Source organism: Balaenoptera borealis (genome assembly GCF_965194805.1).
Source record: "Balaenoptera borealis genome assembly, chromosome: 16".
NCBI classification, from domain to species: domain Eukaryota; kingdom Metazoa; phylum Chordata; class Mammalia; order Artiodactyla; family Balaenopteridae; genus Balaenoptera; species Balaenoptera borealis.
Genome location: NC_138872.1, coordinates 72,519,731 through 72,541,490, shown reverse-complemented (window position 1 = coordinate 72,541,490; position 21,760 = coordinate 72,519,731). Strand labels below are relative to the sequence as shown.

General features: G+C 48.1%; 2 protein-coding genes across 3 annotated transcripts; one reads left to right on the top strand and one right to left on the bottom strand.

Moving 5' to 3' along the window:
- Positions 1–1,779: 1,779 nt before the first annotated feature.
- On the bottom strand, positions 1,780–7,955 carry LOC309613369 (transmembrane protein C16orf54). 2 transcript variants are annotated; one of them, XM_082360125.1, is made up of 2 exons: positions 4,173–7,955; positions 1,780–3,548 (listed from the first exon to the last, which is right to left on the bottom strand). In XM_082360125.1, exon 2 carries the CDS (start codon positions 3,546–3,548, stop codon positions 2,874–2,876), a length of 675 nt encoding a protein of 224 aa, XP_082216251.1. In that variant the 5' UTR covers positions 4,173–7,955; the 3' UTR covers positions 1,780–2,873. The 2 variants fall into 2 exon arrangements, with proteins under 2 accessions (XP_082216251.1, XP_082216250.1); XM_082360124.1 differs by having other exon boundaries at positions 4,178–7,955.
- ZG16 (zymogen granule protein 16) lies at positions 7,954–21,760 on the top strand. Its single transcript, XM_082360126.1, has 3 exons — positions 7,954–15,293; positions 15,477–15,609; positions 16,319–21,760. Exons 1-3 carry the CDS (start codon positions 15,176–15,178, stop codon positions 16,635–16,637), a joined length of 570 nt encoding a protein of 189 aa, XP_082216252.1. The 5' UTR covers positions 7,954–15,175; the 3' UTR covers positions 16,638–21,760.

Here is a 21,760-nt window from a genome sequence, read left to right as displayed (position 1 = left end):
GGCTGTGTTGGGTCTTTGTTGCTGTGTGCAGGCTTTCTCTAGCTATGGCGAGTGGGGGCTGCTCTTCGTTGCAGTGCGTGGGCTTCTTATTGCGGTGGCTTCTCTTGTTGAGAGCACAGGCTCTAGAGGTGCAGGCTTCAGTAGTTGTGGTTCGTGGGCTCTAGAGCGCAGGCTCAGTAATTGTGGCTCACGGGCCCAGTTGCTCCGCGGCATGTGGGATCCTCCCAGACCAGAGCTCGAACCCGTGTCCCCTGCATTGGCAGGCAGATTCTTAACCACTGTGCCACCAGGGAAGCCCAGGAAGTGCGTTTTAAATGCCAAAAATCATAAAGGAAGAACTCAATGTGAGAAAGTGGTAAGATGGTGGGGTTTTTTTGTTTTCAATTTTTGGCCGCACCCCAAGGCATGAGGGATCTTAGTTCCCCAGCCAGGGATTGAACCCACGCCCGCTGCTGTGGAAGCATGGAGTCTTAACCACTGGACCACCAGGGAAGTTCCAGTAAGATGGTGTTCAAAATGAAGAGGAGATGTTTAAAATAAAGAGGAGAAAGGGTAAAACACATGTATCTATGAATCCGCCTACTTATTCATTCATTCCCCTTTCTTTGGGCTCCTGCTGTGTTCTAGATCCTGTTCTGGGTCTGGGGATATAAAGGTGACTTTGGGGACAGCAAGCTGGACTTTGCCTCAGGGAGATCACATTCATCCATGCATAAGTGTAGGTATCCATCTTTCATTTTATTGTATCCTTAGATGTCACAGCTAGAAAAGTCCCAATAGAGCATCTGTTCAACTTTCAACTCTCTTGTTGTAAAGAGAAAGAATGTGAGGCCCAGTAATACAAAAAGTACTTTTCTCCAAGAGTGAGTGATAGAACCAGATCGAGAACTGGGGCCTTGTCCCTGGTGTCCCTTCCCCACCATCCTGCCTCCGCTGAGCCCTCGGCATGCAGGCCTCTAAGCTCTGAGTGTGGTATCTCAGTTCTGTGTCCCTGAGGGACTATTCATGCTTCCTGGGCAGAGTCCCCACAACCCAGTCCTGTCAGCTGATGGTGACAACGAGAAGTGACATAGTTACCTGGCTTGTGAGTGACAGAGGTGGGATGGCAGCCCTGATCTCGCATCAGTTATGTCTTCCTGTCTTATCTCACCTCCCTCCACCCCCACCCCTGCCACTAGAGAGGCTGAGATCTCCTTGAGGGCGGGGGCCAGGTCTGATTCCTCCCTCCTCAGGGCCTGGCTCAGGGAAGATGCTGGGAACACAGGCTGGATGAGTGCAGCCGGGGGTTGGGGGGGTGGATGTCCCTCAGCCAGGGGGCTTCTAATCCCCTGGCTGCTCGTCCGACTCCTGGCATCCAAGGGGTGAGAAGGGAGGTCCGGGCCCAGGTGCCCCCCGGCCCTTCTGAGCAGGAAGAGCGGAGTGCTGGCCTCTGCCTGACAGCATTTCCGGGGTGTGGGTGAACTCGGTGGCGGCTGGGGGTTCCTGGCCAGCACTAAGTAGCACAGGATGGCTGCTCCCCACGCAGGGCTCTCATCCATCACAGCACTTCTCGGGGGTGGTCTCAGGGTAGCACTTAGTATGTCTAACACTTTCCTAATACTTGCTGAGCCTTTTGACAAAGAAAGAGCAGATCTCTGGGTCAATGCCTCCAGCAGGAAACAATGTCTACCTAGAACGCTATACCTTTGTTTACACTGTATTTATTTCCATGTCTTACCTTCTATTTCTGACAAGTGATACTTGGTTTTCCATTTACAGAAGTGATACAGAACAGATTCCTTGTAAAATGAATTTATTAAGCAAATAGTAAACCAATTTAAAGAAAAATATAAAGTACAGGTGGTAACTGACATGGCAAAATCCTAACATTCAGGACTGAGGTTTGAGAAGTCAGAGCCCAGGGAATGGAAACTCCTTCGCCTCCCCCCAACACCTGGCTCTGCGCCCAGAGGGGAGGTCGGCTGATACAGATATTGGGGCTCCATTTTTGTCGGGTGGAGTATCATAGGTAAGCCTGTCTTGGGGCAACTGTGTCTCTCTGGGCCACTCCAGGAAGCTGGGAGGGAAGACGGCCAGGGGCCACGTTCTGGAAGCTGCCCTGCCCCGGGACAATGTTCCTTTCCACACTGGATCAAACTCAGATCTCCTTGGCTTGGGCTTCCCTCACCGTGGAAGGGTAAGATCCAGAGGGCTGAGATGCGGCGGCCTCAAGAGGACACGCTGCCCGCTGGCCTTTTGCGACTCTGGGTCCCAGCTGCAGGCAAGAGAGGGCCTCTTGTTGCGAGGTGGGGGTCAAAGCCGCAGTTTGTATGTAATAAGATGCTCTTTTGCCTGATCTTGACCTCTCTGTATGTGTTCTTCTGGAGGGATGACGTGGCTCTGGGAAGCTGAATTCCTGTCATCTCCTGCTCGCACGGCTGACACTTGTCATCACCACACTCTGTTCTTCAGCATCCCTGGGACCCTCACTCCAATGTCGGCATCTTAGGTACACACTGAAGGAGGGTGGAAGCCGCTGCGTTGATGCTATTTCCTGTCTGTCTGGTACCTTGAGTTCTTAATCTGGAATGTGATCTTGGCAGTTTCTGGCCCAGAGTTGGCCCCAACTCCAGTTCTCTAAGCCACCGCCCCGGGCAGCAAAGCAAAGGCACCTCTGAGCTTGCCCCACAGCACAGGCTCCATCCACACCCAGGTTGTCCAGGCCCAGATCCAGGGGAACCGAAATCCAGAAGTAAAAGGCCAGGGAGGGGCAATCTTTCCCGGGGCCTCAGTGGTCAGCTCAGGTTCTCAGGAGCCTCAGGGTCTTAGGATCCCTCTGAGGTTGGGCCTCCCCCAGGGGTCTCTGGGAGGCCAGTCCTCCAGGCCCTGGGGATTCAGAAACCTACGCTGGTCCGGGCTTCACGCCTCCAGAAAGCTGAGATCTGCTCCAGGGTGACCCGAGGCTGGAGGCCCCACTCAGGATCAGGGCTTCCTGGCCGCAGCCTCCGGGCCTGGGGGCTCCCTGGATATGCACTGGCCTCTGGGCTCTGTTCAGGCTCAGCCCAGCTCACCAGGCCTGGGGTGTGGGGCCTCTCCTCCCAGACCGGTGGCCTCCAGAAGGTGCTATGGGTTGGGGCGTTTGGTGGGGTCTGGGGGACCAAGGAGCTGGGAGGGGAGTATGGGGCTGAAGGGGCAGGTGGGGCTGTCACTCGTGCCTCCAAGGCGCCCCCCTGGGTGGGCGGGTCTGGGGCCTGGTCCATCAGCAGCGGGACCGCAGAGCCATACCAATCCTCGGAGCGCTCTCGGGGGGTGCCCGTGGGCTCAATCCACAGCTCTCCTCCCGGGCGCCAGACCAGGGTGGGTGCGCAGATGCTGGGGTCTGGGCGGAGGGAGCGGCGGAACAGGCGTTCGGCCAACACGGCTGTGGTCAGGAGGAGGACAGCAGCCAGGGCAGCCAGGGCCAGCATGATGGGGACACAGGGCCCGCAGGGCAGCGGGGGCCATGAGGAAGCCTCTGATGCAGGGGGCCCCTCCATGTGCCCAGATGGCTGCTCTGGGGTCGGAGGCATCTGGAGAGACGGGGTCAGGAAAGGAAGCACATGACACAGGGTTGGCACCATCAGCAGAGAGAGGGCCAGGGGAGCAGGGCTCAGCAACATCTGGCTGGAGAAACAGACCCAGGCAGACAGAGGAGCCCGGAGGACCCAGAAACGGCGGGAAGCAGCCAGAGGGCCAGAGAGATGGGGCCCACCTCGGTCTGCAGCCAGGGGCTCCTGCTCAGAATCCCCAGGCCCTTTCTGGAAGCTGCATTTTCCTCCCAGACTCCAGGGTGCCTCAGACAAAACTGAACTCAAACTCAAAGAACCCAAGGACTTCTCTCCTCCTGTCTCAGCCCACTCATGTCTTGCTTGGAAGAAGTGCTGGGTGAGGAAATGAGAGCCTCCGTCCCAGCTCTGCCCCTGCGTGTGGGCCCCGCTCCCGGCCACCTCGGCGGCGCCCTGGGTGCTCCTTTGCCCTCACAACTCTCCTTGGAGTTGGTCTTGTTCTCTGCAGGCTCCCCTGAGTTTGCTGTTGTGCCAAGTCGCAGGTGCCACCTCTGCACCTGTCCCCGCCTCTCCGGCTTTGCCCAGTCTCTGCCTGCCTCTGGCTGTCCCCCAGGTCCCCCACCTGCAGGGGCCTCCTGCATTCCTCACCTCACCTCAGTCAGTCTCTGGGCTCCTGGCTCGCCCTCAGAGCCGCTCTTCCCTGTGAGAGCCAAGGGTGCAGGGCAGCTGCCTCAGATGAGGGCGGAAGGGAGGGCACCACCTGTTGCTGGGCAACTGTGCCCTGGATCTCCCAGCCCCCGCAGAGTGTTTCCAAGGCAACCTGGGGGGATGTGGTCACTGCGGTGGGGAGGCGTTTCCTGGTGAGAGGTGGGGCCGGAATGGGCAGTGGTTCTGTTGAACTAAGTGTCACCCCACAGTCAGGCCCCAGGCCCCAGAACAATTACCCGGAAGCCAAGAGAGAGAGACAGAGCCCATCCAGAGCACCAAGGTGGCTCGCTCTACCTGCTCGCGGGTGGCTGCTGTGTCCCTGCCCTGCCCACTCGGCCCCGCCAAACCCACTCCTGCTATCTGTCCCCACACACCCTCCTGCTTGCCCACCTTCTCCATGCATTTCACAAACATATATCTTCTTGTCCTCAGACCATTTAGCCCCAATTTTGGTTGGGAACTATCTGTGAGGTGAGGCTCAGGTAGCAAAAATGTCAGGCCTCTGGGAAGGATCCAGGCTAAAAAATATGCCGAGGCCTCTCTCCAAGACCGCGAACATTTGTCATCTCGGCTCCTTCTCCTGGTGCTGAGTGCTGAGCAGAGCGTCGTCAGCTCCTGGACTGGGAGCCTTTCAGAGACTGTCTAGAATCGACTCACTCACTGACAGGTGGCAGGTAAGCCCTAAATAAGGGAGGTGTTGTGTTCTAAGTCACACACCTCATGTATATAGGAGGATGGGGGGCGCATAGATATAAATTCCTTCTCTGGCAAACAACGGGTACACAACAGAACTCTTCCTACGTATTCAGATTTTGTTTTGCAAAATGACAGCCATATAATGTGAAAGGCTACAGAAAATATGTTGAAATGTTAGTGTCTTACCATAGAAGGTCACAAAGGCAGCCTGACTCATATTGCTCTGTCCTTGTGGTTTGGAGGGAAGGGCCAGAAGGAGTACAAAGTGTGGCAGGGGTAGGAGTAGGTGGAAAGGAGAGTCCCAAGGCTCCGGCCTTAATATGCATCACCCACCGAGATTAGAATTTGATGAGATTATAAGCCTTAAAATAAAACCTGAGCTTAATACCACTGAACTGGATATGTACAAGTGGTTAAGATGGTAATTTTTGTGTGATATGTATTCATGACAATAAAAAGTTTTCTTTTTAAAAGAAATTCCAAATAAATAAAACCTGAAAATTGTTATGTATGTTCTCTTGTAATTAGTGTTTCTTTAAAAAAATTAAAGCTCTAGAACAGTAAACATTATTCAAAACCACAGGGCTTCCCTGGTGGCACAGTGGTTAAGAATCCACCTGCCAATGCAGGGGACACGGGTTCCAGACCTTCCACGGGTCCGGGAAGATCCCACATGCCACGGAGCAACGAAGCCCGTGCGCCACAACTACTGAGCCTGCGCTCTAGAGCCCGCGAGCCACAACTACTGAGCTCGTGTGCCACAGCTACTGAGCCCGCGCACCTAGAGCCTGTGCTCCGCAACAAGAGAAGCCACCGCAATGACAAAGAGAAGCCCCCACTTGCCACAACTAGAGGAAGCCTGAGCATAGCAACAAAGGCCCAATGCAGCCAAAAATAAATAAATTAAATAAACTAAAAAAAAAAACAAAAACAAACAAACCAGAAAGACCAGGTATGATTTTTTGTTGTTGTTGTTCCTAAGGTATCAAACTGGCTGTTTTGATTCTTAACTGTTTTTCATCACTTACAAAAAGGCTTGAAAATTTTTAACTGGTTCCTCAAGAAATTAAACATAGAATTACCATATGTCCAGCAATTATATGTCTACATATGTGCAAAAGAATTGAAAGGAGAGACACAAACAGATATTTTCACACTAATGTTTATAGCAGAGTTATTCACAAAAGCCAAAAGGTGGAAACAACTCAAATGAACTCAAACGTCCATTGATGGATGAATGGATAAACAAAATGTTTATATTATATATAAATTATTGTTTATATGATACATATTATTCAGGCCTAAAAAGGAAGGAACTTCTGAAACATGCTACAACATGGATGAACCGTGAAAATGTTATGCCAAGTGAAATAAGCCAGACACAAATACTGTAGGATTCCACTCATATGAGGCCCCTGGAGTGGTCAGGCTCCAAGAAACAGAAAGTAGAATGGTGGCTGCCAGGAGCTGGGGGGAGGGGAATGGGGAGTTCGTGTTTAATGGGTCTAGAATTTCAGTTTGAGGACTTCCCTGGCGGTCCAGTAGTTAAGGCTCCTCGCTCCCAATGCGGGGGCACGGGTTCAATCCCCGGTCGGGGAACTAAGATCCTGCATGCTGCACGGTGCCGCCAAAATATATATATATATAATTTCAGTTTGAGGAGATGAAAAAGTTCTGGAGATGGAGGATGGTGATGGCTGCACAACAATGTGAATGCACTTAATGCTACTGCACTGTACACTTAAAAATTGTTAAAATGGGGGAATTCCCTGGCGGTCCAGTGGTTAGGACTCAGTGCTTCCACTGCAGGGGGCACAGGTTCAATTCCTGGTCGGGGAACTAAGATCCCATAAGCCGTGCAGTATGGCCAAAAAATTAAAAAATAAATAGGTAATAAAACAAAAATTGTTAAAATGGTAAATTTTATGGTATATATATTTTACCACCATGAAAACTTTAAATCACAGTATAGAAAATTGAAACATAAAGAGGAAAATGATTCCTTACAATTTCCTCACTCCCAAATAAATCTGCATTTTTTTTTACAGGCTTCTGCAGGGTAGGGAGCAAAACCCAGGTATTCTGATCCCTAGCTTCCTCCCCCTCCACCACTCAAGAATTTCTGAAAAAAGGAATCAGGAAGTTACTCAAGGAGTGTGTTTAAAAGGGAAGTCTCTGGTCAGAAGTCTAGAAGACAGGCCTTTGTGCGGGTGACTTCTGGTTGACGGGGTGCTCCTGGATCCAAGTGTTCTGGGATGAGCCTGGCCGTGCTTGGAACCAGTAAAACTTTTTTTTTTTTTCCTTAAAGCTCTTCCACTTTAATCTCCTTTAGGATTTTCTTTGAACTCCATATGCATGTTATTTCCCCCCACCCTTTATTTTCTCTTTCGGCCCACCTCACGCGGCATGCGGGATCTTTAGTTCCCCAACCAGGAATCAAACCCGTGCCCCCTGCAGTGGCAGCACGGAGTCTTAACCATTGGACCTCCAGGGAAGTCTTATTTTTATTTTTATTTTTATTTTTTAATTGAAATACAGTTGGTTTACAATGTTGTGTTGTACAACTCTGTTTCTCATACACCGTGAAGCTGGCCCATGGGCTGCTGTGTGCAGAGCTCTGCCCTTGGTGCTCTTCCCTCCTAAGTGTATGTGGTGGTTTTAGTTTTTGTTTGTTTGTTTGTTTAAGTATTTGTTTTATTTATTTATTTATGGCTGTGTTGGGTCTTCGTTTCTGTGCGAGGGCTTTCTCTAGTTGCGGCAAGTGGGGGCCACTCTTCATCGCGGTGCGCGGGCCTCTCATTATCGCAGCCTCTCTTGTTGCGGAGCACAGGCTCCAGACGCGCAGGCTCAGTAATTGTGGCTCACGGGCCTAGTCGCTCCGCGGCATGTGGGATCTTCCCAGACCAGGGCTCGAACCCGTGTCCCCTGCATTGGCAGGCAGACTCTCAACCACTGCGCCACCAGGGAAGCCCCCTGGCAGGTGGATTCTTAACCACTGCGCCACCAGAGAAGTCCAAAGCATTCCATGTTTTTATGACCAACTCTCTACAAATTCTTATCCATGGAGAAGACAATGCTTAGATCTGCATCACAATCACCCTTGTTTACTGTGTGTTTTCCTGCTCACCTCCCAGAATGGACTCTCCCCACCCTCAACATCCTCTTCTGTCTTTAGCTGAGGGTGGTGGCATTTAAGATGAGGGCTTCGCCCATTTTGGCGAGTTACTCAATTTTTCTGGGTCTCTCCCATGTACACATGTTATTAAACTTTGATTTTCTCCTGTTTAAAAATAAATAAATAAATAACTTGCCCCAGGCACACGCCTTCTGTGTAGTGGTGGCTGGATTCCAACACAGTCTGTGCTCTTCACCAGCACATCACACTATCTCTGTCTTAATGCATTTGCAGAACACATCATGCACGAGTGCAGATGACTGTTTGAACTTCACGTGATGTGTAAAGGAAACCAAATCTGCTCCTATTTTTAGATGAATTCCTCCTGACACAAAGCAAGAATGACTGCTTCCTGGTGGAGTGACTCCCACTTTGATAGCTTATCCAGCATATATGAGCACTGGATATAGCTGATCCTACAACTCAGATGCACAAGGATTTCATCCCTTTGAATATTATATTGTCATATGTTCTGGAGAGTGATTATTTTTGTGAGGAGGAGGAAAACAAATTAAAGGAAACGAAGGAAAAATAAACTAAACAAAGGAAAAAAATAAAAAGTTGCAGTTGATAATTCAGTAAGAGGTGTGGAGACTGAAAGCAAAAACAGAACTTAAAAAAAGTTACCGTGTAATTATATCTCAATAAAAGGAAATAAAAACCAGATTCCCAAGTGACTTTAGTTGTTCAAGACAACTTACACAAAATTCTTTTTCAAGTCTTATGATGCATTTGACAAGATCTCCAGGATCTAAACTCAAGCTAAACCATAAGATAAAGCTAACTGCAGATGAAAAGGATATGGCTGCCTACACCATTTTTATCTGAAAGAGACCAAAAAGGAAGGCCATGTTTTGTGAAATTCTCAAGGAAGAAGAGAATAAACATTTACCCAGTACTTACCACGTGCCAGGTCTGTCAACAGAGATTGGTTGATCTCCTTATCTCCAATATACAGATGAAGAAGCTGAGGCTCAGTAGGTCATGAAGAGAGTAAGGACTGGACCCAAGCTTTAACCCATGTCTCTTTATAATACAACATTCTGTCCACGAATTCTTGGTACATTGCTATAGGTTTCTGACTTCAAAAATGATTAATATATAATCATTTTGTAATATATACACATATCAAATCATAATGCTATATACCTGAAACTAATATAATGTTATATGTCAATTATATCTCAATTTAAAAAAATTATTAACACTGTACACTTATCTACTCGAATCTGGGTCTCCAGAGCCACTCTAGTTACCCTAGATGTGTCCCAATCCACTTCTAGCCTGATAGTTTTGAACAAATAGCATTGGTATATAAAGAAATTGTATTTGAACCTTACCCTTTGAGTTAAAAAACTGCAATTCGTAATAGGAAGTAACATTTCATATTGCGACCCACTACACACAGATAGAGTGTTTAAGTGCACTACTTCAAGAAACAATATTGGGACTTCTCTGGCAGTCCAGTGGTTAGGACTCGGCGCTTCCACTGCCAGGGCCCCAGGTTCGATCCCTGGTCAGAGAACTAAGATTCCGCAAGCCGCAGGGCCAAAAATAAAACCCAAAAAAACAAACAAAAAACCCCAATATTTAACTTTGTTACATGCACTGCTCTTATTTTCTTTTCTATTCCACTTTTAAAATATGCTGATCTTGAGCTGTTAAACTGATTTCATGGCTCACCAATGGGTTAAGATCTACCGTTTGAAAAACACTGTCCTTTAGGGTTTTGGTTGATCTTGAGATATTTTTCTCTTGTTTTATAAATGCAGAAATATAGGCTCTAAAGAATGAGGTGAATTTCCTTAAATTCACACAGCTAAGAAGTATTGGATGGAGGACCTCAACACAGAATTCTGTGTTTATGCCCAGTATTCTTCTGAATACAGAATTTCTTCAGAGGAAGTGTAAATGAGAAATTGAAGAAAACCCATATGCAACACTGTGAGAAGAGAGACATAGCTGTGTGAAGAGTCAAAAGAGGAACATTTCATAGGAGTCTCACTGCAGCCGAGGCATTTGAGTCTTTTCTAGGGGACGCCTGCTCTGGGCGAGGTGAGATGCAGGACCTGGGAATTCAGAGGTAGAGACAACACAGTTCCTGCCTTAGGATGGGCTCCTGTTTCAGTGGAGGAGGCTTCCCTGTAAACAGATAAATTACGGTGCCGGGTAATTAGAACCAGACTAGTGATGGAGGAAGCACAGCTGGAGGCCAGAGAAAGGAGCCATGAATTCTGTTCAAAGTGAGGGGCTGGGAAGAGAAGGGAGCTGAGGAGAGCAGGCTTGGTGGTGGGCGCAGGGGGCGGCCGAGGTGGTGGTGTGGTGGTGGTATGGGCCGAATGGCTTGAGGGTAGAAGGCACTGGGTGGGCAGAGGAGGGGAGCATTTTGGGCAGCCATGTAACCGAGCAGGACCCTAGGAGGCTTTCCCAGAATAGACCCCCACCCATGTGCTCCGCCTGCCTTTTGTCTGTAGAAAAACTTTAGTCAAAGAATAAATTTAATCAGAGAAGTGAGAAAATGCAGAAAGAAAGGGAAACGGTCAAGCAAGACAAAATAATAATACTTTAGCCATTAATCATAGTCAAGGACCTTTAGTTCCTCCTCAAGGACTATAGATATTATTCTGAGCCACGTCCTTTGAGGTATTTTACAGATACTAAAACTCCCACCAGGTGGAAGAAGTTAACTGTATGCTGTCCACAAGCGCGTAGACCCCAGACCAGTTGGAACCAGAAGGTTGATGATGCCGACTCCCGATTACCTCACCGCCAACCAATCAGAAGAACGTCCACGACCTGACCACACCCTGCTCCTTGAACACTATAAGACTCCTCACTACCCCCTCCAGGGCGGGACACACAGTCTTGAGGATGTTAGCCCACTGTGGCCCCCTTTGTCTGGCAAAGCAATAAAAGCTACTCTTTTCTACCTCACCCCAAACTCTGTCTCCTCCTTTCTCTTCGCATTTCTATTTGGCACCGGTGAAGAGGCCGGTTTTCGGGAACAGCTGGAGTAGCAAGACCAAACTGCAGGCCACTGAGGGGCTGGCGGGTGGGGCACGAGGGTCAGGGGGGTAGAACCCCCTTTTGCAACTTAGTGAGGTCACTTCTGCTCTCTAGACTTTATCCATTGTAACAGTGAAGGGTGAGCAGAAAAGCAAGCTCACATTTGTTTTCATGGTAAAACCCTTTGTTCACTTGAAACCTCCATGGAGGCCCAATGTGTAAATGAGAAGGTGGAGGATGTTTTTTTCTTAACAGGAAACAGATCTGCTGTTGTTTGGAACTATATTGTGAAAAATCCTTGATGGGGGGAAGGGGCAGATCCTCACCCTGGGGTCTGAACATGCACCAACACTTGGAGAAGACAGAGCTGCTTTGTCTGAGGGAGGGAGGGCCTCTCGGGCAGTCCAGGAGGGCAGGCGAGAGGGACCCAGCAAAATGGGGGGAGGGTCACTCCGCTCTTGCCGTGGCCTCCCTTCCCCAGCCTCACCCACCCGCAGTCCATTCTCCACTCTATCAAAATCCGGAGGAACCCTTTTAAAAGGCAAAATCCTTCAATGGCTCCCCTCACTCTCGGAAGGAATCCAAACTCCTGACCATGGCCTCCCAGGCCCTGCGGCCTCTGCCCGCTGGCTGCTGCCCAGACCTTGCCTCCCACTGGCTTCCCTCGCTTACCACCAGCCACCCTGCCCTCCCTGCTGTTTCTGAATTCATCCCACGTGCTTCCTGCTCAGGGCTCTGGTACTTATTGTTCCCTCTGCCCGGCCCACTCCTCACCCAAATATCTGTATTTCTCTCCATCACTGCAATCAGGTCTCTTTGCAAACGGTACCTGAGCAGAGGCCCCTTTAAGCCAGAGCAGCAGTCTCCCCATCCCTCTTCACGTTCCCTCTCTGCTTTGATGATTTCTTCAGAGCACATATCATGTAGTAACATTCATTTGATGACTCCGCCTGCTGGAGTGAAAACTCCTGAGGGTGGGATTTGACTCTCTTCCTCCTTGCTATCTCTCCAGCATCTGGGGTGGTGCCTCCAACATAGAGATGCTCCATAAACATGTGCTGAGTTAGTCGCTTTGCTAAGGGGGCAGAGGAGACAGTGAGTGTGAGTTGCCTGGGATAGCAGGAAGCTTGGGAAGGCTTTGGACTTTCCCTGCCTGTAGCACTGGAGCAGGGGTACCTTCCACTGCTTATAGGGACTGGGGCAGGTAGGCACCCAGCTGGCACATGGGTTAAATGTGAACTAGTTTAAATAGGAGCTAATGAGGTAGAAGCAGAGGGGGGCCTGGTGTCCCACAGCCTTCACCTTCTTCCTTCTGGATCCTCAGGCACAGCATCAGAGCAAACTCTAAGATGTACCAGCATTAGCTACACAGTGGCCCTCCTCGTCTCCAGGACGACAGAGGATGAACCCTGAGACCCCTCCCACTGGAGGAAGGGTATCTCTGTCACTCTGGAAAGGGGACTCAGGAACTTTTGCTCGGAACCCAGGGACCAATCTGCAGGCATGGAGGAGACTCTGGATCTCGGCATGAAACTGAACCTGTGACAAGCGTAGGAGCCTCTATTCTGAGGGTCCCAGATGTGTCAGTCATGGAAATGTGAGGGTGTTTTCCCAAGGTGTTCACCTCAGACCTCTCTGAGCTGCCATCTTTGATTCCCTGTGTTTGGTCACAGACTCTGTGATGTGCTCCTATTAAAGAAGAAGAAACGGATGATAATGAGAGAGGAGAGAGGGGGAGGAGTTAGACAGAGAGCTTGGGAGAGATGAAGAGACAAAGAAGAGAAGAGGCACCGAGAGAGAGAGAATATAAAGGGAAAACCTCAGGGCAAGAGATGTCAGGGAAAGATCAAGACATTAAAGGAAGGAGAGAGAATCAGGAAAGAAAGGCAAGCACAAAGAAAGGACAAAAGCCATAAGAGAACAAAATGGCTGGAATGAAGCAAAAGTTGTCACCAGGATGTGCTCGTTTTGGACATGCAGAAGGTTGGAGTGGGGAGATCACACAGTGCATCCTTGGCTGCCCTCCTAGCTCCCGGAATCTCCCTGCCAGGAGCCCCACCGTACTTCCGGCTCCTCAGGGTGGGGCTCCCTGTGTTTCCTGGGACGAGTCCTCAGTCCCAGATGGTGAGCCTATAAGGGGGTGGGGTACTCCGAATGCCAGGCTCCTGACCATTACTAACCGAAGCTAAGGGTTCCAGCCCCTCCTTGGGCTCTGTCTTTCTGCCCTGCTGACACAGTGGGTCAGAGGGCCAGTCCTAGAGGGGCCCCAGAAGAGAAGGCCTGGCAAAGAGAAGAAATCGATGACACCAACCCTCGGGAAGTTTCAGACCTACAGGAGGGATCCATTGCCCTGTGGGGGCTACAGCCCCAGCAAGATTCAGCTATGGTGCCCAGGAGTCCTGAGGGCCCAGAACTGCCCCCAGAGGAGGACCTGTCTGCTTTTACTTCCTCAGCGTCCCACTTGCCCGCTGGACTGACTCTATCTGTTCCAGGGAGGGGGATCTCCAGGTGTCCTGTGGCCTCAAGTCACCGTTCTCAGAGAGAAAAAGTTTGTGAAGAGTCTGACAGATCGAGGATGGATGAATGGAAAAAATAGTACAGCAAAATATTAAGATAGAATCTACATAGTGGGCATAGGGATGTTCACTGTACAATTCTTTCAACTTTTCTATACTCTGGATTTTTTCATATAAAATATAAGGGGAGAGAAAAAAAAATGTCTGGCAAATAGTAGGCATTCCTAAGTATAAGGTGTTGGGAGTGTAATCCCTTTCCAGGAGAACCTATATTTCAAATACCTGCAGAGGACAATGTTTATCCTGAAAGATGGCAGATTGCAGGTGAGGACACCAGCAGAAACCAAATAGGGGAAGGAGAACCTTGGACCACACCCAGAGGTGATTAGGAAGTTTGCCCACCCAAAGCAGATGGCCCTTCGGTTGGTGATCTTTTCTCAAGTTTATTCTGCCTCTCCTGAGATCTGGGCTTTGGTCCAGAGTTGACCCCACCCTGCCACCTGTAACCCTTGGGGCAGGATAAGATGTTCCAGACCCTGCCTGACAACTGACCCTAAGAGTTTGATCATGTTTGCTCAGGAGGTGAGGTTCACACAATAAAGAGCAGGGGGAGGGCTTGGACTAGGTATAAAAGACCTGGAAGTTTCCAGGGGGTTACTTTGCACTTGAAACTGCCAGGTGAGGGGTGACAGAGGCATGGGCTGAGGGGTGACAGGGATGCCTGGATTTGAATTAGAGGGGATTCAAGCTGAGCTGAAGAAGAGGCTTCCTGGATTGAATGGCTGGGGAGACCTGTGTGTCAGCTAACCGGGGCATCTGGGTGTGAGCTAGTCTTCGGTGTAAGGATATCTGGATCTCAGCTGAAGGACTGGGGACACCTGGGATACACCTACAGCCAGATTTGTGTTAGTGGAGAAGGAGGTATGACAAATAGACCAGGTGCCTGGGATCTCCTATCTTAAGCTGGTTCCGATTCCTTCTCCAACTTCTCAGTCTATCCCACCTGCACCAGAACAGCTTGGACAGTGGTGTTGGCTGTCTCTTCTATCACCACCTTCACTCTCCAAGTGACCCAGGGACCTCTAAAATGCTCCTTTCCTTCTGATTTGAGACTAGGATGAAACTAGGAATTTTAACTATGCCCCAGATGTCCCACAGACTGGGCCAATCTACCACAGGCCTACTTCAGTTAGGTTTTGCTCTGACTCCTGGTTTGATAAACTCAACCATTGCTAGGATTTGGAGATGTCTTTCACTTCTTCTTTAGAAAACTCCTTTCCTGCTTTGTGCCAGGAGGGAACAGGGCTTGACACAGCTTAATCCAGATAGAAGGTCACGACTGATCTTCTGGCTTGGGAGGGAAGAGGAGGGTTGGTTGTAGCCAGACCAGAGAGAGGCAGAGGGATTGAGGACACATAAGATAGTATTTGTGACAAACAGGACTACAGACTGTGGACAATTCTTTCTAAGACCAAGACTGGGTGGACGAGGTCTGAGTTGAAGGACCAAGAAACCCGAGCCTCAACTGGAGGTCAGGGGTGCCTGGGTAAATGATATCTGGAGGGATAAGGGTAAACGTTCACTTTCTCCTTTCTTCCCACTCCAGCCCCAGGATGTTGACCATTGCTTTTCTTGCCCTTCTTTGTGCATCAGCCTCTGCCAGTGAGAGTAAGTGAGAAACCAGGAGCCCAGCACTAGAGTCAGGGGAAGCAGCTTCCTATACTGCTGGTGGCCAAGGCTGTCAGTGGCTGACTTGGGGTGGTGGGAACTGAGTTGCGGGAGGAATAAGGGTGGTGGGGAGAAACTGAGCTCTCAGGGGATTTCTCCCCCCAACTCCTCCTTTCCCTCCAGTTCAGGCCAGGTCCTCCTCTTTCAGTGGAGAGTATGGAGGCCGTGGAGGAAAGCCATTCTCCCATTCTAGAAACCAGCTGGATGGCCCCATCACTGCCATTCGTGTCCGAGTTAACAGATACTACATCGTAGGGTAAGATTCTTTGAGTTTCTGTGGTTTGGGGACCTTCTAGGATCTTACTAAATTGTGAATTTCTCAGTCACTTTGGGTCACATCTGTTTCAATCAAGTCACAGGGATAACATGATATGGAAAAATTATTAGAGGACTTGGATTTGAGACCTGTGCTGCCGAAACCCCTAACACTCCCACACTTGTGACCTTGGGTAAATCATATACCATCAACTCAGAGTGACCTGGAAGTTGTCTCGTTTATCCCCCACCCAAGGTTTAAATCCCCTCTGGCATCCTTCATCTTTGCTTGATGCCTCTCCCAAAACTTTATCCTTCTGATCCTGGATTTGTATCCTAGCACAGCATGGACAAGTCTCTTCCCTCATCGGAGCCTTTCAGATGTTTGAAAAATCCCTTTTCTTGTTTCAAGTAGGGGGTGGGGGCCTGGTGGGAGTGTAGACTTCAAATTCAAGCTCTGATATTCACTGTCTGGGTGATTCTGCGCAAGTTGTTTTCCCTCTGTGAGCCTGTTTGTCAGCAAAATGAGGAGTTGAAGTTCCATGTGTGATCCCCAAGGGCTTACCCAACCCTCACATTCTGTGGGACTGGCAGGGGGTTTGTCAGCCCTGTCACTAGTCTGAAGGTCTCAGCCTGTAGGCCGAGAGGTCCTGAATTCTGATCACCTTACTCAGTGTCTCCCTTCCTTCCCTCCTCACCCCTGTCCCTAGTCTCCAGGTGTGCTACGGCAAGGTGTGGAGCAAATATGTCGGTGGCAAGTTGGGAGAGCTGAAGGAGATCTTTCTGAACCCTGGGGAATCAGTGGTCCAGGTGTCGGGAAAGTACAAGAACTACCTGAGAAAGCTGGTCTTTGTGACTGACAAGTTCCGCTTCTTGACTTTTGGGAAAGACAGAGGCATAAGTTTCAAAGCTGTCCCCTTGTACCCCAACACTGTGCTACGATTCATCAGTGGCCGATCTAGCCGATCCATTATCAATGCCATTGGCTTCCACTGGGATGTCTACCCCAGTGAACATGAGAACTGCTGAGTTGTCCTGCAACACTGCAGTGGGGGTATGGGAACCCCTCACCACTAACCACCATCCACCTGTCTCAATAAAAAAAATAATAAAAGGCTACAGCTAGTGTGTGTATGGGTGCCTGCAGCTGGGATCCACCTCTTGACTCTGGGTATGGATGTGTGAGTCTCATTTCTGGCTATTTGTCAGACGTCAATCTGGGGAAGAGTGGGAGGATGAGGGAGAGAGGTGTAAGAATCCTGGGCTTTTCTTCATAATTTATCAAGAGGAGATAAGATTCTGGCCTGCACCAATTCTTTTTTTCAAGTGTTTACCCAAACTGGAGTTCTAAGGCTGAAGGTTAAGACCCAGTTGTGGCTTATCGCCAAAACCCCAGATGTTCCACTCTCCAGCCCTTTTCTCCCCTTTGTCTTCCCCTTGAGATAGTGCCTCTCCACCAAAAGGCTGTCACCTCACTCTCCTGACCTTAACCCACTCACTGTACGTGGGTGGCCTGAGTCATCATCCTTTGTTATTTCCCAGGACCCACCTGACTCCCAAAATTTAGCCTAAGTTCCTGCCAAGGGCTTTGCTTATTACCCCAGCCTAGTTCCTCCCCACCTTTACTCATAAGCCCTGGTGTCCTTGCTCAGCTCTCTCAGACCGCAGTTCTTTCCTCAGGAAGCCACCACCTCCTCAACAGCTTCTACTCTGCCAATATCACCCTCAAAACAAGGGCATCCCAAGGTGGGGGGCAGAGATTTCCATCATGGGTTTCCATGAAGAGAGGGGGCTGGTTAGAGTTCAGGGGAAGCATTAGGGTGACTGGATAGATTCAGCAAGGATACAAAGTTGCTTTGGAAATAATTCTTAGGACTCTAGCTCCTGGTCCTAAATTTTTGACAGTTTTTTGTTTGTTTGTTTTCTTTTTTGTGTGTGTGGTGGTGATTGGGGGTGGGGGAACTTACTCATTGCTCCCAATAAGTTTATACACATCCCAGAGAATCCCAGTCACATTTCTTCACAATTAGACGATGATAACAGTTATGTACATGTAATTTTATAAAGAAATATTAACATTACACAAACTTATGCCTAGCCTGTTTTTATAGAAATTCCTTTATTTCTCTCAATTCCATGGAATGGAATACTATGCCACTGTAATTATATTTTTATTGAGATATAAATCACATAATACAAGACTCACCCTTTTAGAGTGTGCCATTCAGAGGTTTTTAGTATATTCACAAATTGTGCAACCATCACCACTCTCTAATCCCAGAATACTTTTACCACCTCAAAAGAAACCCCATCCCCATTAAGTAGTCACTCTCCATTCTCCTCTCCCCCAGGCCCTGGTAACCCTCATCTACTTTCTGTCTCTATGGATTTGCCTATTCCGGACATTTCATACAGATCAAATTATACAACAATGTGGCCTTTTATGTCTAGCTTCTTCCATTTAACATAATATTTTCAAGTTTTATCCATGCTATAGCATGTATCAGTACTTCAATCATTTTTATGGCTGAATCTGACAGACTTTTGACAGATCAGACATCTGGTCAACTGTAGGAAAGCCTCTGCTTTCACACTATTCCCACTTAAGGCACTGGCACCTCAGAGGCAGCATGGCACAAGGGGACTAAGGGAGGGATTGCTGGCTCTTATCTAGTCTACACATTAGGTTTTGGCAGGAGATTATGATTAAAGAAAATATCCCCTTACTTAAAAACTTAAGCTTTAAAACTGCTGAATTAAGCTAATCACACATTTACCAAATATTCCCTGCTAGGATCTGGTTCTTTTCCTCTAGTCAAACTGTTTTATTGGTGCCATAACAAAGGTGTTTTTCGTAGGATGCTAAAGGAGCCAAAAGGAAGGCTAACTTTCTCTGGGAGGTCAGGGAAGACTCGTGTGTGTGTGTGTGTGTGTGTGTGTGTGTGTGTAGGGGAACAGTACTGGGCCCAGCTTATGCATAAATATGAAGATAGGGCTTCCCTGGTGGCGCAGTGGTTGAGAATCTGCCTGCCAACGCAGGGGACGCGGGTTCGAGCCCTGATCTGGGAAGATCCCACATGCTGCGGAGCGGCTGGGCCCGTGAGCCACAACTACTGAGCCTGCGCGTCTGGAGCCTGTGCTCCGCAACAAGAGAGGCCGCGATGGTGAGAGGCCCGCGCACAGTGATGAAGAGTGGCCCCTGCTTGCCGCAACTAGAGAAAGCCCTCGCACAGAAACGAAGACCCAACACAGCCATGAATAAATAAATAAATAAATAATTTAAAATAAAAAAAAAAGAAATATGAATATATGAGAACTACAAGTGGTTCAGTACAGGTAAAATGCAAAGCACAATTGGGCCAAAGATGAAGCCTCACGGAAAGGCAGGAACCGCGAATACCATACTGAACGATTTAAACTGTATCTTATGAGTTACGGGGAGCCACTGAAAACTTTGCCCAGAGGATTGATAAGATTTAGAAGAATATATAATTTTCCTGGTATAAGTGGGGAAAATGGACTAAAGGTAAAGCAGGATGAGATACGAAAATAGTTAATAGACTAGTTCTAGATCAGAAATGATGTCTACACAAAGGCAGTAATACGAGGAAAAGAGAAAAGGGAAGAATTTGAGAGATTTGAGGTGGAAGACAGGCTCAGAAGAACTTGATAACTGAATGCATGAGGGTGAGTGAAGGAGAATCTAGGAGAACTACCATGTCAGTAGCTTGGGCAACTGGGAAGACGGTTACTCTCTGAGATGGGGAATACAAAAGAAAAATTAATTAGCTTTTGGACCCACTGAGTTTTGAAATATAGTTGATTTACAATGCTGTGCCAATCTCTTCTGTACAGCAAAGCGACTCAGTTACACACATTCTTTTTTTTATATTCTTTTCCATTATGGTTTATCACAGGATATTGAATATGATTCCCTGTGCTATACAGTAGGACCTTGTTGTTTATCCATCCTATATATAATAGTTTACATCTGCTAACCCCACACTCCCAGTCCTTCCCTCCCCGCCCCCTCCCCCCTGGCAACCACAAGTCTGTTCTCTGTCTGTGAGTCTGTTTCTGTTTTGTAGATAGGTTCATTGGACCCACTGAGGTTTGTTCTTTTCTTATAAATTTATTTTTATTTTTGGCTGCGTTGGGTTTTTGTTGCTGCGAGCGGGCTTTCTCTAGTTGCAGCAAGCGGGGTCTACTCTTCATTGCAGTGTGCAGGCTTCTCATTGCGGTGGCTTCTCTTGTTGTGGAGCACAGGCTCTAGGCATGCAGGCTTCAGTAGTTGTGGCGCGTGGGCTCAGTAGTTGTGGTGCATGGGCTTAGCTGCTCCGCAGCATGTAGGATCTTCCCAGACCAGGGCTTGAACCCCTGTCCCCTGCAATGGCAGGTGTATTCTTAACCACTGCACCACAAGGGAAGTTCCTCCATTGAGTTTTGATGTACCAGTGGCACATTCTGGAATGGGGACGTGTCTGGATCCAACACTGGGCAGAGGGATATTAGGGAATAAAGCTTTGATATGAGTTTGATACAGGGCTTAGTTTCAGGAGTCACCAGCACATAGATAATGAAGTTCAAGTGATGGGTGTGGAAGAAGTCACCCAGGGAAACTGTAGGCATATAAAATGATAAAAGGCTGAAGTCAGAGAGGACTGGGGAACACCAGAGTTTGACAGCTGGTCCAAAGAAGAATCAGTTAAAGAAATAGAGAATGGAGTGGTCTCGGAGGTGAAGGGAAGGAGAAGTGATGCACTCAAAGGCAAGACAGAAATTTCAAGGACTCTGAGAAGTCAAGAAAAGGACAGACTTCAGTTTCTTTAGCTTTGGCAATCAGAAGGTCATTTATAATCTTGACAAAGAAAGTTTTGGCTGGAACCTGAAAGTTGGAGCCAGGCTGCAATTGGTTAAGGAATGAATGGGAAGTGAGGAAATACAGCGGCAAGAATTGAATATTTCAAGAAGTCTGGCTCTAGAAAGGCAGAAAATATGTAAGTAATATTTATGGGGAATGTAAGGAAGGAGGTTTTTTGTTTTTTTGTTTTTCCTAGACAGGGGAGATGTGAGCATGAGTTAGAGTAGAGGCTGAAGATTCAGGAAAGAGGAGATAATTGATGGAGCAAGGTCTCAGAAGAGATTGGCAAGGATGCTTTATGTAGGTGTTGGAGCAGGAAACTTTAAGAGAGAAGAAAATAAAGAGTGAAGGTATAGGTTAGTCTGTATGGGGAGTAGGTAAAGAGTGAAACTTGAAGGAGTTAACAACTAGCCTTTACTTGTTCAGTTAAATAAGTAAAGTTACTTGCTGTGTCAGTCAGGTTCTACAATAGAAAGAACCATGAAGAGATATACATACACATATACATACAGAAAGAGATTTACTGCAAATAATTGGTTTATGCAGCTGTGGAGGCTGGCTAGGCAAGTCTGAAATCTGTAGGGCAGGCCAGCAATCTGGAAACTTCTAGGCAGGAGGAGATGCTGCAGTCTACAGGTGGAATTTCTTCTTCCTCAGGGAAACCTCACTTTGGCTCTCTTTTTTTCCCTTCAGAATATGTTATTAGGTTATCAAAACCTACACTTTTAGTAACTTCATTTTATTTTTCAAAAAAATTTTACTGCTTTATTAAAATATAATTGACAAATAAAAATTGTAACATATTTAGTGTACTAAGTGATGATTTGATATACATAGTGAGTCCCCAAGCTCCCACTGCAGAGTGCAACAGGGAGAGCCATGTCAAGGGAACACAGGGCCAGGCCTCTTGAGCAGCCCCAAGAATAGAGAAGCCTCAACCTGCACAAGCTGATGCAGTCATCCAGGAGACAGCTGAGGTCAAATCCCTAAACAACCATCCCAACCGAACCAACTCTCTAGTAACAGAAGACTCCCTTTTAGGCTACAGCTCATGGATTTCAAGAAAGCTTTTGGTCCAAAAAATTCAAGTCTAGCCAATGAAAGTGTGCAATTCTTGGTGTTATCATGAATGTGGACCTGCATGTGCTGGGGAAAGACAGCAAATACAGACCAATTTTTTTTTTCCCCCTAAATTTTTATTTATTTATTTATTTATTTTTGGCCGCGTTGGGTCTTGGTTGCCACGCGCGGGCTTTTCTCTAGTTGTGGTGAGGGGGGGGCTACTCTTTGT